The 14,166-nt window shown below is 37.4% G+C and overlaps 1 protein-coding gene across 1 annotated transcript in view; it reads right to left on the bottom strand.

Annotated features, from left to right (window-relative positions):
* LOC123670123 (eye-specific diacylglycerol kinase) overlaps positions 1-13,705 on the bottom strand; it is a 149,986-nt gene extending 136,281 nt beyond the window's left edge. Inside the window, exons 1-3 of the mRNA XM_045603629.1 lie at positions 13,616-13,705; positions 3,168-3,311; positions 1,762-2,466 (exon numbers count right to left, since the gene is read on the bottom strand). Of these exons, the coding sequence (XP_045459585.1) occupies positions 1,762-2,466; positions 3,168-3,311; positions 13,616-13,705 (939 nt within the window). The remainder of the gene's footprint in view (positions 1-1,761; positions 2,467-3,167; positions 3,312-13,615) is intronic.
* Positions 13,706-14,166: the final 461 nt, after the last annotated feature.

Genomic DNA, 14,166 nt, shown 5'->3' with positions numbered 1-14,166 from the left:
TGTACACGTCTGAAATAAACGCTTATTATTATTATTATTCCTTCAACATTATTATATAATAAACATTCCTTTAACTATTTGAATTACATTGACTAATCCTGACACTTTGAAATAAACAAACAATTGAATCACGTCAGATAAACGCGGTAACGTTTTTGTAAGCTTATAAATAATTTCCAAATAATGCCTGACAAAAAATACTCAACTCATTAAAATTGAATTGCCTCCAAAATTACAAAGGCACTAGCAATATTAATTATTCATAGAAAGATTCGTTGATTTAATCCACCTATTTTTTTATCCACGTTTTAAACGTCTCAATCTGAGGAGTGGTTGACATTGTGATCATAACGAAGGTTACATTATTAGTGTAGATCACACATAATTATGTTTGTCATAGTCTATTATTACGATGTAAATTATTACAAATTAATTTAACATTTAAAATCACAATAAAATTTTTCTCTGATAGTGTACAATAAAGAGTATTTGTATTGTATTGTATTGTAATATAATTAAGTTTTATATATAATGTTCCATATGTATTTTGTGGATGTACCTATAAAATAAAATAAAAAAATAGATAAATAAATAGTTATGTAGTGAAATTTAAGTAAATAACAGAAATAGATAACTTATACATAGATAAACAAATAATAACTATATAAAAAATAATATATATATATATATATATATATATATATATATATATATATATATATATATATATATATATATATATATATATATATATATAAGAAAAAAAGAAAAAAAAATCCTTACTAACAGTAACATAGGTTAAGTGTACATTGTAAGTAGAACATAAGTGTACATATATGGTAACTAGGAAATAAGTGTACATATATGATAACTAGGCAAATAAGTGTAAATATAGACATAGATAAGAAAAATAATAATGTTAGAAATTAGAAAGCAATTATGTGTATACTTCTGCATAAACAGTATTTAGTAAGGAAAAAAAAAAAAAAAAAAAAAAAAAAAAAAACCGTCGGCGTCGGACCACGTCCTAGTTTTACTAGGCAGTCACAGGACTGTCGATCTGTAGTATAATAAGTAGAAAAATCGCCTGTAGTATTATAATGCATGCATGATAAACAAAGGCACGGGCATTTTGAGCCCGTGGATCAAAATTTATAAATAAAAAAAAAAAAAAAATATATAATTAAGTTTACAAAAATAGTACCTTTCGAATAAAGAGTACGTTAAATAACAGAATGTTGTTTAGATAATAAAAAAAAAACCATCGAAAAAGTTCTCTTATTTTTAAACGTCGGTCTCGTGTAATTTTTTTTATACTTCCCAGCTCTTCTTTTTAAGCTTTTCGATAACAGCATTTTATTTTTAATAACAATGATTACGAAATTTTTCACACAATTTAAAAACATAGACAGTAAATACATTTTTGGAGAGCAACCCATTCGATGGACAGACCAGATCAAATCTGCTGTCCATTGTATGAGTGCGCCAGGAAGGCTGAAAATAGGTCGAGATGGCATGAGATTGTGAGGCGAGTCTGCACGCCACTCGTAACTGCGACCGTTCTGACAAGAACGTATCGACCAAAAAGAAGAAATACTTTTTAAAGTGCCCTACTAATTATTTATTAAATGAGGAAATAGGGTACTTTAAAATATTAAGTTATAAAATATAAAACGAAAGAAATAGATAAATAAAAAACAAAGTTTTTATTGCTCAACCTTTATATTAATTTACTCACCTGCCCTCGAGCGTCTGGAGTACCACAGGTTGAGTTGCTTCAGGAACATGGTAAGTATTTGGTGGTGGAGCTTGGGTTGATGTTAGAGCGAGAGCCTTATAACGCGACTGTTCAGCCGTCGGTAAAACGATATCCACAGACCGCGAACGTAAATTTGTTCCCGGTACAGTTAAGTATTCGCCACTTTCACTTAATTCTTCAGCTCTCGCGCCACCAGATACTTTCGAAAAACATGAATCTACAGACGCAGCACGATCTCGCTTCAATTCAGGTACAGCCAAATAAATGTCGTGAACTATGCTATCCCTCGGTTCATTGTTAGCTCCCTGCTCCGATGCCCGAACGTTTTCTAAGGAACTGCCCGTAGGTTCGACAAAAAATGCTTCTTGCCGTGATATAGAACGTCTTCTTTGGGGAAGAACGGATGGTTCGTCGATAGGTGGTTGAAGTTCAAAAGACGGTGCGCCAGGTGAAGGAGGAGGAGACTGCGGTACTGGTAGAAACAATGATTTAGGTGTCGGAACAGGAGCGAGCAAAACTTTTGGGGCCTCAATCTCACTGTCATCGTCATCATCGTCATCATCTTCAGCGGACGAAGAAGCTGGCGGTCTTTCAGGTGTTGATCGTTCTTCACTACGACGCGCCAACCATGTTTCCATATGTCGACAATGCACACATGGTGGCGGCGTACCTTTTCCAGATCGGCGACGCGACCATAATCGTGGTACCTGTTATAAAAATGTGGCTGTATTAAAAAAAATCGAATATAGAAAAACTATCATTATCTAGATACGAATCATTCCTACCAAAAATTACGAAAATAAGCTCAATAATAAATAAATAAGAAATATTATTGTATAAGCATAATTTATTAAGTTTTTAATAATAATAATAATAATAAATAACTTTATTGAAACTAAAACCACCTTATATAGTAAACCTTAATATTAAATACATAAAGTGCAATGGGCAGTCTAATCACTAAATAACGATCTCTTCCAGACTACCCAACAATAAGAAGCTAGCAATGTAATGGACTTGCGCATTGGTAATAAACTTCAATCAAAATACATATACAAATTCATATTACATATATATATATTGTATATATACAAATACATAAATATATAAATACACATACATAAGCGAATGAATAAACGTACACAATAGAGATAGGAACAAACAGTGAAAATAAGCAAGCATAGACATATTGTTTAAGTCATAGTTAGGTAGAAGTGCTTTACGCGGTTTTTAAAGACAAAGAAAGAGATTGACGAATTACTAATGGTAGAGCATTCCACAATTCAACAGCTTTTAACGTGAAAATTTTAGAATACGAACTCGAGTTACGAATTGGCACATTCAATTTGTTGTCGTTTCGAGAGCGAAGGCACAGGAAGTGTTGCTAAAGAAAGGAAAACGTTTTTACCTCTAAATAAGTGCCCGAGTCGTCAGATCCGGCGGAATCGAAGGAGCGACTGCGCGCACCTTGCTGTGGCACCGCAAGAAGTGTGCTTGCGCCGGCGCCGCGCGCTGCTTCCAACTGTATCTCATCGAACGACGCCGACCGAACCTACGAAAATAAAGCATACTTTACAGCATCTACGTTATCACAAATTATGTAAAAAAAAGTTTCAAAAAAATAAATACTAATCTAGATAAAGTACATTTGTAAATTGTGCAGCATTAAAAGAAGAAAAAGATAAGTATAGGAATCAATGTTTTTAATTATTTAACTCTTTGAATTCATTGTTTTTATTATTTTAGAATCACCAACGAAATACAAGAGTACACCAAACTTTTTTAAAAATGAATAGCAAATAGCTTATGTATATATTTATAGTTATTTCGTATTTTTTACGTTCAAATAACGTATTATATGAACATTCATATTCTTTTTTATTATTATAATTATTTTTTATACAACAAGGTCGGCAAACAAGCGTACGGCTCAGCTGATGGTAAGCGATTATCGTAGCTTATAGACGTCTGCAACACCAGAAGTATCGCAAGCGCGTTACCGACGCTATCCCCAATTCCCGCCAGGAGCTCTGGTCACCTTACTCACCAACAGTAACACAACAATATTAAATATATTACGATTAATAGATAAAACAGCAACTTGTAAATTAAACCCCTTTTGTTGTGTTTTATCTTACATTTTAATAAATATATTAATATAACATAAGTATCATCATCATATACCAATAATGTGTTTGTAATCCTACAATTCATATTTATTAAGAGATTGTTAATAGACTGTCTTTACAATTGTCGGACACAAAAGAGCGAAATTAAGCTACAATATACTTTATGTGTTATCTTCCTAAACAACATATGTTTTCCTAACTTGGAATTTAGTTTTAACACAATGTAACAAAATAAGAGATTTCTTAGACTCGTAGTAGATCATGTGAAATTTTGTGTTTTTGTTTATATTTTCTCTATCGCTAGAGTTCGATTTTTTTCGATAAAACGTTATCTATATTAACATAGTTCTTCAGCCTGTAATATCCCACTACTGGGCATAGGCCTCCTTCCCCATGTAGGAGAAAGATTAGAGCTTAATCCACCACGCTGCTCCAATGCGGGTTGGTGGATATATTCCCTACTATGAGTAACGATCACTATCAGGTGTACATGATAACAACCGACCGACGGCTTAACGTGCTCTCCGAGGCTCGGTGGGGAGACCCACATCATCATCATTGCAGCCTATACAGTCCACTGCTGGACATAGGCCTCCACAAGTTGACGCCAAAAATAACGTGAACTCATGTGTTTTGCCCATAGTCACCACGCTGGGCAGGCGGGTTGGTGACCGCAGTACTGGCTTTGTCGCACCGAAGACGCTGCTGCCCATCTTCGGTCTGTGTATTTCAAAGCCAGCAGTTGGATGGTTATCCCGCCATCGGTCGGCTTCTTAAGTTCCAAGGTGGTTGTGGAACCTTGTTATCCCTTAGTCGCTTCTTACGACACCCACGGGAAGAGAGGGGGTGGCTAAATTCTTTAGTGCCGTAGCACACAGCACACAGGGGAGACCCACAAGGACTGGACAAACACCCAGACCGCGGCAAACACCTGTATGGCCAATACAAATGTTTGTCATGTGATCGAACCCGCAACCGCCGACGCAACAGGTACAATCCATAGCTGTAACCGTTGCGCCAACGCGGCGTCCAATAATACAAGTTTAATACAAGTAATAACTTTTTATCAGCAAATTATGTTAATTAATATAAGGACGCGGACACTCAACAATAATTTCCGGCGTCGTAGAATTAACGAAGCGAATATTAGACTGTCGTATGAATTATACATGACTTTATTACTTAGCTTCGCATACACGTACCATATTATCATGGTCTACGTTATCTAATTTTATAATATAATAACTAGCAGTTGTCCACGATTTCACTTACGTTGAAATTGATAGTATTTACAAACGAACAGCTAAAATAGAGTATAATCAATACGTATAACAAAAAATTAGGATTTCTTCGGTTTTGGACAGTACTAAAATTTGATGTTTTCGGCTTAAAAAATGATGAATTTCTCATTTAAAGTTTCATACCCTATTTCATCCCTTTAATAGTAGATTGTCTATAATACTGAAACGCATATTTATTCATATAAAAAACAGTGCAAAATTAAGATTTTTGCTTTTAATTTTAAAAAATGACGGTCAGGCGGATTGTATGAGATATACAAACTTTTAACAAAACTATTCAAAGTCATGTCACTAAAATCCGTTCTTAAAGGATCTCTACTAAGTATGAACTATCTATCTCTGCCAGATTTCAGACTTAGAGCACGAAAAATGAAAGACTTTCGTAAAAAATATTGAGAGCCCTTAGACCTCTCTAAGCCGGTCCTATCAAAAAATTCGCTCTTAGCGGACGTTTACTAACTATTAACTACATCTGAGTCAAATTTACTGTTTGGAGCATAAAAAATAAGGTCTTTTATAAAATCTTTCAACAGCTGTAAGACATCTTTAATGCGGCTCTTATCTCGAAATCTGAAAGGAAAATCATGGGTAAGCAATTGACCAGTTACAGATAATAGACCAGTGTTTCTGTTTCCCAAAGTGGGCGATAACGCCCCCTAGTGGGCGCTTTAGTACTAATGGGGGGCGGTAGGATACCTAGAAAAAAAAATGGTGGCGTTGTGTAAAGGCTTGGGGGGCGTGTTGACATTTAATCTATAAGGACTCTCGACTACAACTTGTGAACGTCAACTAATATTCATTAAAAAATTGCTCAAAGGGTGCACTATAAAATAATTTATTCTCTTAGTGGGTAGTAGACAAAATAAGTTTGGGAACCCCTGTAATAGTCAAACTATAACTAGTCCGAACTACAAACAAAAAGAAATGTCTTAAATTAATATCGCTTCAGCCTGTAATATTCCACTGCTAGCCTCTTTCCCCATTTAGGCGAGAGAGGAGAAGAAGGATCAGAGCTTTATCCACCACGCTAGTCCGCTACGGTTTGTTAATATAAATAGTTATATCTACATTACTCCGGTCATATTAAGCAAATGAAAAATGGGAATAATTCATAACACATTAATAAGCTTAATCGAGCTTAAGACAATAAGGTACTTTTATATAAATAAGGTAAGGTATACGTAAACTTAATTTATAAGATTAATTAAAAACCTCTTTTTTTCATGTTAAAAAGTTTTTCATGTTAAAAGTAAGTGTCACATATAGTAGTAAAAACTAACATTATGAGATACTCTTAGAAAACTATACTCTACGTAGTAAATATAGATTATATTATTCTCATAATTTTATGTAAAACAAAGCAGTATGGGCATTATAACTAAAACTAATTATATTCAACAGTTTACGAGTTGTAACGGAGTCAAAACTAGCAGAAGTAGAAGTAGTATGGTTCTTGAAAATGGCTGGATGAACAAAAATCCGACCAGACCCGGAGTGGATTGATCTATTATAACTACCTAACTTTTCTTTCTTCTTATTATTATAGAATTTGGTTTTTTAGATTGCAATCCTTATTAGTAAGGCTTAAAAATTAATATGAGCGTTTCCTCGCAAACGAAAAAAGAACCGACTTCAATTACATCAACGAGTAATACACAGTAGGCAAGGAAAAAATAATCACTTAAATATGCGTTATAAACTACTACTCAAGAAGTAGTCGCCAGATCTTTTTTTTTTTTTTTGATGTCGCCCATCATGGGTAACCCATTTACGGGTGATATCCAGGATGCCCGGGTAGGCATTCCTAGACCGTATGTCGGCTTAGCACTTGGGGGTGCACTATCGACCAAAACCCCTGCGGGAGCCTTCAGCCGCTTTAATTGGAGGGAACCGGATCTGCAGGCAACAGGATCCCTCCAACGACAGGCTGGCCTTGGCGAAAAGACCAGACTTCTCCTCCATGGGACTGTCCGGCTCACCTCTTATCAAACATTACTCAAAAAGTAGTCATCAGATCTCGATCATATTTAATTGGGACCATAAGACAAGCATCAACTTTCGAATAAAAAGAATCATCAAAATCGGTTCACCCAGTAAAAAGTTATGAGGTTATAATACAACGTAGATCGACAAAAAATAGTCAACTAGATACTCATTATTAGACAACTCGGAAAGTACTTGTTAGATCTCAAATAAATTTAAATGGGACCAAAGACACGCACCACCTTTCAAATAAAAAAAAATTATCGAAATCGGTTCACCCAGTCAAAAGTTCTGAAGTAACATACATAAAAAAAATACAATCGAATTGAGAACCTTATCCTTTTTTGGAAGTCAGTTAAAGAAAACGTTATTGATTCAACAGCCTTTTGACTTAAAAATACATTTTTAAATAAGATTTCACAAAGCACTACTAGCTTGATAACTTAAATGGAAAATAGCAAAAGCAATTTTATTATTTTGTTATTTCGCTGTAAAATTTTTGACCTTTGTGCTCAAGAATACGTACCTAGTTCTTGTCGTTACGCTGTTATTTTATTTAGTAATTACATTCAGAAGGCTAATAGTACAATATTATTAAAAGATTTTTTTAGTAAATATTTGATATATATCACATACTTTCGTTTTTAATGTAGAGGAAGTACGTACAAAATGATATAATTTGGTTTTGTTTAAGGTCTATAACATTTTATTGGTAAATCACAGGCTCGTCATATCAATCATCAATCTTCTTTGGTTATTTATGTGCACAAACTAATAAAAAATATTTAATAAAATTTTTGTTGATTAGGTATGGAGAAAATGACCTATTACATACAACGTAACTATGATGAGATAAAGAACATATGTATAAAATTATTATTAACAAATTTTCATCGACATCAGTTCAATACGTTTTGGGATTGGTTCTTTCATACTATAAATGAATATTTTCCAAAAATTGAACAAAACAAAACAAAAATATATATAAATAAATTACTAGTGATTGTGTTATATACAGGTATAGAAAATGCTCCAGAAAGACTTACGATTGTGGCAATCCTGCAACTGATCTGGCAAAAAACCGTTGAAACAAGATCAAGAGGCTTAAGTTTGAGAGATCCCGTAAAAGCGATGCTTTGAAGCAAAGGACGTTTCAGTAAAATACTAAATCCAGGCAGTGAAATAGTACACTTGTTCGACTTACGGGTACTCTCTCACTTGAGAGTCTTCCTTGAGCAATGATATATAGTTAATATAGTTTATAATATGTGTATGTTTGTATGCATGTATGTATGTATATTTGGGTTTCTTCCTGTTTTCTTCCATTTTAATTCTGTATACCTTTTCCGCTTTTTTCGCATTATCTGCTCCAAGATGGTTGTCTGGAAGAGATCGCTGTTTCGCGATAAGACCGCCTGTTGTACATTTCTTTTTGTGAATTGTTTTATTAATTGTAAATTTCTTTTTGTGTTTACAATAAAGAGTAAATTAAATTAAATAAGACTTCTTTGCCGAAACCGTGCACAATTAACTGTCTGAGCATAACATTCAATCTAGCAATTAAAGACTACTTTGATATGATTTTTCCTAAGAAACTCAGGTGAAAATTACGGATGAGAAGTGGAGGTTGTATCGTAGACGTACAAATATTTTATCTCAGAGCGACAAAATTCTTAATATTGGGTAAAGGTATTCTTAATACATATTATAAACTATCTCTACCTTCGATTTAGTTTGCAATTGCCATCTTTTTAATTTTGTATTTAACATTAGTCTTTATAACAAAGTATGTAAGCTAATTTAAGATGACGTTTAAAGATTTCTGTACATTTCGAGTTTCATATTGTTTGGATCTGACACTCCGGGTTATGGTGTAAGAAAATTATAAGTTATCTAAATTGTGAATATTGGAAAATTTAAAGAAGCATCTCCTATAACAAAAATAGGAATAATTATATAGGAATAAACAATGAATGATGAAGAACTAAATACAAAAGATTGTTTATAATGAACCGCTATTAGTGATCAGACTGTCCTTGCAATTTTTTAAGATAGAATACTATTTTTCTTTTAATGTACTTTTAAAAAATACCATCAAGTGTTAAATTAATAAAAATCAAAGGACCCGTACCGAATTACGGGATAATATACCTAGTGTCCTAGCCTGTATTAAGTATTCTAATTGAACTAATCTAGCTAATAAAGAAAATTACTTATTCATTAAGTAGTCTTGTCTTAATATGCAACCAATATATATATATATATATATATATATATATATGTGTGTATATATATAGACAGAGATATATATCTACAGATTAAAATAAAACAGTCGCTTTTTCATCTTCAGTATCTGTTGAGTCCTCCAATTTTTTTTAAATATGTCTTCGATGTCTAGAATTGGACCATTTACAGTTTTATTATATGTTATAAATAGCCGCAAGGGCACCAGAATAAGATAAATAATTGTATATTTCTAAATTTGCAATTCATATCTGTGTATTTTCAATTTATATGGAAAAAATATTTCTATGATCTAAAAAAAGAAAAAAAAAATCTAAAACATTTTATTACCAGATGCATGTGCTATTTATTAATATTATTTTTATACATATCAATGGAAATAAATTCTATGAAAAAATTAAAACTAGCTAATAAAATCAAAGCGCCGTTAGTGCACAAATTTCATAATTAATAGCGCCTACGTACAGTATCTATTGATTAATTTACGTCTACTGTCAAATTATATGGCGGTCACCAACCCGCCTGTCCAGCGTGGTGACTATCCGGTGGTGTTGCTGAACGAAGCTGGGAAACTCTTGGAGAGAATAGTGGCTTCCCGGCTCGTTCAGCACCTGGAGGAGGGCTCGGGACCCGGACTTCAGAATCCCAATTCGGGTTTCGAGCGCGCCGGTCGACCATCGACGCCCTCAAACGCCTACGGGCGGTGACAGGTTATGCGGAACACAAGAGGGAGGTGGTGCTCGCGGTGTCGCTGGACATCGCGAACGCCTTCAACAGCCTCCCGCATGCAGTGATTCGGGAGGCACTGAAATTCTTCGGAGTGCCCCCGTATCTAGAGAGGCTGCTGGAGGCGTACCTCTCCGATCGCAAAGTAGGCCTCGAACATCGGTCGGGGTCCGTGGAGTGGCGGCGGGTCGGCTGCGGTGTCCCACAGGGATAGGTGCTGGGCCCGATCCTGTGGGACATCGGGTACGACTGGGTCCTGCGAGGCCGTCTCCTCCCCGGGATGGGTGTCATCTGCTACGCGGATGACACTCTCGTTTACTCCCGGGGACGAGACTATAAGTAGGCGGCGCGGCTGGCGGAGGTCTGACTCAACCTCGTGATCAGCCGCATAAAAAGTTTGGGGCTTCGTGTCAGAATTGAAAAGACCGAAGCCCTCCTCTTCCGCGGGACCGGACGCAAGGGACCCCCACCGGCTACCGTGCAGATCGGAGAGGGGAGGGTCAGGATGAGCCCCCAAATGAAATATTTGGGGCTCATCCTTGACGGAGGATGGACCTTCGGTCCACACTTCGCTATGGTGGAACCGAAGGTCGTGAAGGTGGCGAGTGCACTGGGCAGACTCCTCCCGAACCTCGGAGGACCCAGCGCCGCCTGCAGGCAACTATATTCCGGAGTCTGCCGGAGTATGGCGACGTACGGTGCCCCGGTTTGGGCGGATCGCCTCACTGCGAGGAATAAGGCCGCACAGCGGTCAGCGCAGAAGATCATCGCGGTGAGGGTGATTCGGGGGTATCGTACGGTATCGTGGGCTGCAGCTACTGCTCTAGCCGGTGACCCCCCGTTGGAGCTCGTGGCGGAGTTCCTTGCCGAGACCTACTCATACGTCTCGGGTAGGAGGGCTCTCGGTGAGAAACCCACGTTGGACGGGATCCTATGGGTGCGCCGGATGGGGCAAGAAGCATTGATGCGGAGGTGGGGGGAGGACCTGGCGGAGCAGCCGTATGACACACGCGTAACGGCTGCGTTGCGCCCGGTCCTTGAGCGGTGGATGCGCCGTAAGCGCAAGCCCCTCACCTTCCGTCTGACGCAAGTTCTCACCGGGCACGGCTGCTTTGGTGAAAACTTGTGTCGGACGGCCCAAAAGGAGCCGATGACTGGATGTCACGATTGTGGCGCGGCGGTGGACTCTGCCCAGCACACTCTCGAGGTGTGCCCGAGATGGGCGCTGCGTCGCGATCTGACGACAGTCCTCGGAGGAGACTTGTCACTGCCGAGCGTCATCATCGCGATGCTCGGCGATGACGAGTCCTGGAAAGCGATGGTCTCCTTCTGCGAGACAGTAATGTTCCAGAAGGAGAACGACGAGCGGATGAGAGAGGAGGCCACCGACGATGCCTCCATCCGCAGACGACGAACGAGGGTGCGTAGGAGTCGCTACTTAATGCACCTCCAGTAACGCCCCTGTGCTCGTGCCGGGCCGGGATGGGAACCCGGTCCTGCTAGACATGGCGTCGTCGGGATTGTTCAGAGGTGAGCCGGACAGTCCCCATGGAGGAGAAGTCTGGCCTTTTCGCCGAGGCCAGCCGGTCGCTGGAGGGATCCTGTTGCCTGCAGATCCGGGACCCTCCAATTAAAGTGGCTGAAGGCTCGCGCAGGGGTTTGATCGGTAGTGTACCCCTCTAGGACTGCCTACCCGGGCGTCCTGGATATCACCCGTAAATGGGTTCCCCTGCGATAACAAAAAAAAAAGCGTGGTGACTATGGGCAATACACGTGAGTTCACACCATTTTTGGCGCGAACTTGTGGAGGCCTATGTCCAGCAGTTGACTGCGATAGGCTGATGTGATGATGACACCGCTGTGTCGAGTAAATAAATTTAAACACCTGGGCCACTTTGTTACCGACAATTTAAAGAATCACTGTAATATTGAGAAGGAATGTAGGTCCGATGCAACATTTTAGCTCGGAGATTTGCAAGGTGTACAAATCCAGTCAAATTAACGCTTTTTAAATATACTGTTAGTCATTTTACACCTGCAATCTTTGGGCTGACAGGCAGTTGGCATACAGCCATCTACGGGTCCAGTACTACATCGCACAACAACACTATAACTTTTACGCTGTTATGAGAAAACGGTGCGCCTACACGTTAGCCCGCCTCCGCGGCACCTACAGCGGAATGCTGAATATGTTTGTTGACCGGTGGGACTCGCCACTGATGTATCGTTGGGAACAGCTTCACAAAAGACAGAATTGTGTAACTGTGTCGTACTAACAACATTAGGTTTTAATTTTTAAAATATCACTAACATTTTTATGGATGAAAATCTGAAATAAATTATTATATAAAAATAGTATATATATATATATATATATATATATATATATATATATATATATATAATAAATGAAGTTAGAAATAGCCACAACAAACAAATATTTGATATTCTTAGCTTCTGCAAACAAAAATAGTTGCCAGTAATACTCGGATATCCCGATACTATTTACTTGTTTATTATTAGTCAAGTTATTATTGGTTAATGGTAAGTACCTGCAAAATATACTGTACTATATTTAAACAAATACTAATAGCAGACATGCAGAAATGTTTTTAAGGCGTCAAAATGTCAAACAGAAACTAAAGTGACTGCTTATTAACTTCAACATTTACATAAGCGTTTCATTTTTGATTACACAAAGAACAAAATGTAGACCTAGATAATTTCGTAGTCTACTTTAAAATACCATAGCATGTATTTAATAATGGAACGGTAATGTTTTTGGTTTGGAAGTTTATATGAAAGCCGTATGATTTTTAAGTAAGAGACTTGAAATTTAAAATGTATGCTTTATAGATGGGGTGAAGGTGTACTAATAATGTATCTTTAGAACTCAACCCCCCTTGAATTTAAAGTAATTATGGGCGAAGGATTTTAAATAATATTTAAGTATAAGAATTATTGACAATAACTACTTACTAAAGGTATTAGGTAGGGTTAGGTAAAGATAAAGCTTTTTCGAATATAATTAAAAATGATGTGCAAATAACTAAATCCACGCGTACGAAGTCGCGGGTGGCCGTTAGTCTAACATAAATTTCCATTTTATAAGTTGTAGATGTTACTAATTAATAAAAAATATTTAACTGATATTCTGCACAAATCCTAGAGCAGCCCGACTGGGGAAGTTCCTTGCACAAGATCACAGCTAAATAATACTACTTTCAAACAGTGGTGGTAAGGTGACCAGAGCTCCTGGGGGGTTTGGGGCTAGGGTCGGCAACGCGTTTGTGATGGTTTTGGTGTTGCAGGCGTCTATAAGCTTCGGTAATCACTTAACACCAGGTGAACCATAAGCTTGTTTGCCGACCTAGTTGTATAAAAATGGACCAGCAGATCCTGATATTTACAAAGAAATACAAGAATTAAAAAATTAAACTCTTCCTATTTATGTTAAATATGGATTCAATTACCTGCTTGGGCACCTCGAGGCTGCTCTGCGTCTTCATGTCCTGGGGGGTCGGTGTGCGGGAACGTTTGAAGGTGGTTCGCAGTCGCTGCATGGCGGGCGGGGCGGGCTGAAGCGCCGCTCATCTCGCGGGCCCGCCCCGCCGCCCGCTCCTCGCGACACTCTCGACACTGCTGTTATATCACATAAAAATATTATCTATTATAATAAATTATCGGTGAATATAAGAAACAAACACCTAGCTCTACAAATTAAATAACATAATTTAATTACAAAATATTCTAGCAAAAACTACAAATGCTCTACGGCTGCTAGGTTTAAAGAAAATAAGAATTCGTATGTACATTATTATTAGAAAGTAATATTTCATAACAAGTATAATTAAATAATCATTATTCCCGATACGCAAGTAATAAATGTATGAGCAAATAAGTAACATACATTGTTCTAAAATTGCAAATTCTAAATAAGCAGAAATATGATGAATGAGAAACGAAGAGCACCTGTAACGTAAGGGCAACATTCGCTTAAAATATTCATAACTTTTCCTACTGT

The sequence above is a fragment of the Melitaea cinxia genome, chromosome 4 (assembly GCF_905220565.1).
Source record: "Melitaea cinxia chromosome 4, ilMelCinx1.1, whole genome shotgun sequence".
Taxonomy (NCBI): Eukaryota; Metazoa; Arthropoda; class Insecta; order Lepidoptera; family Nymphalidae; genus Melitaea; species Melitaea cinxia.
Note: the sequence above shows the minus strand (reverse complement) of the source record. Positions and strands in the feature narration are given on the sequence as shown.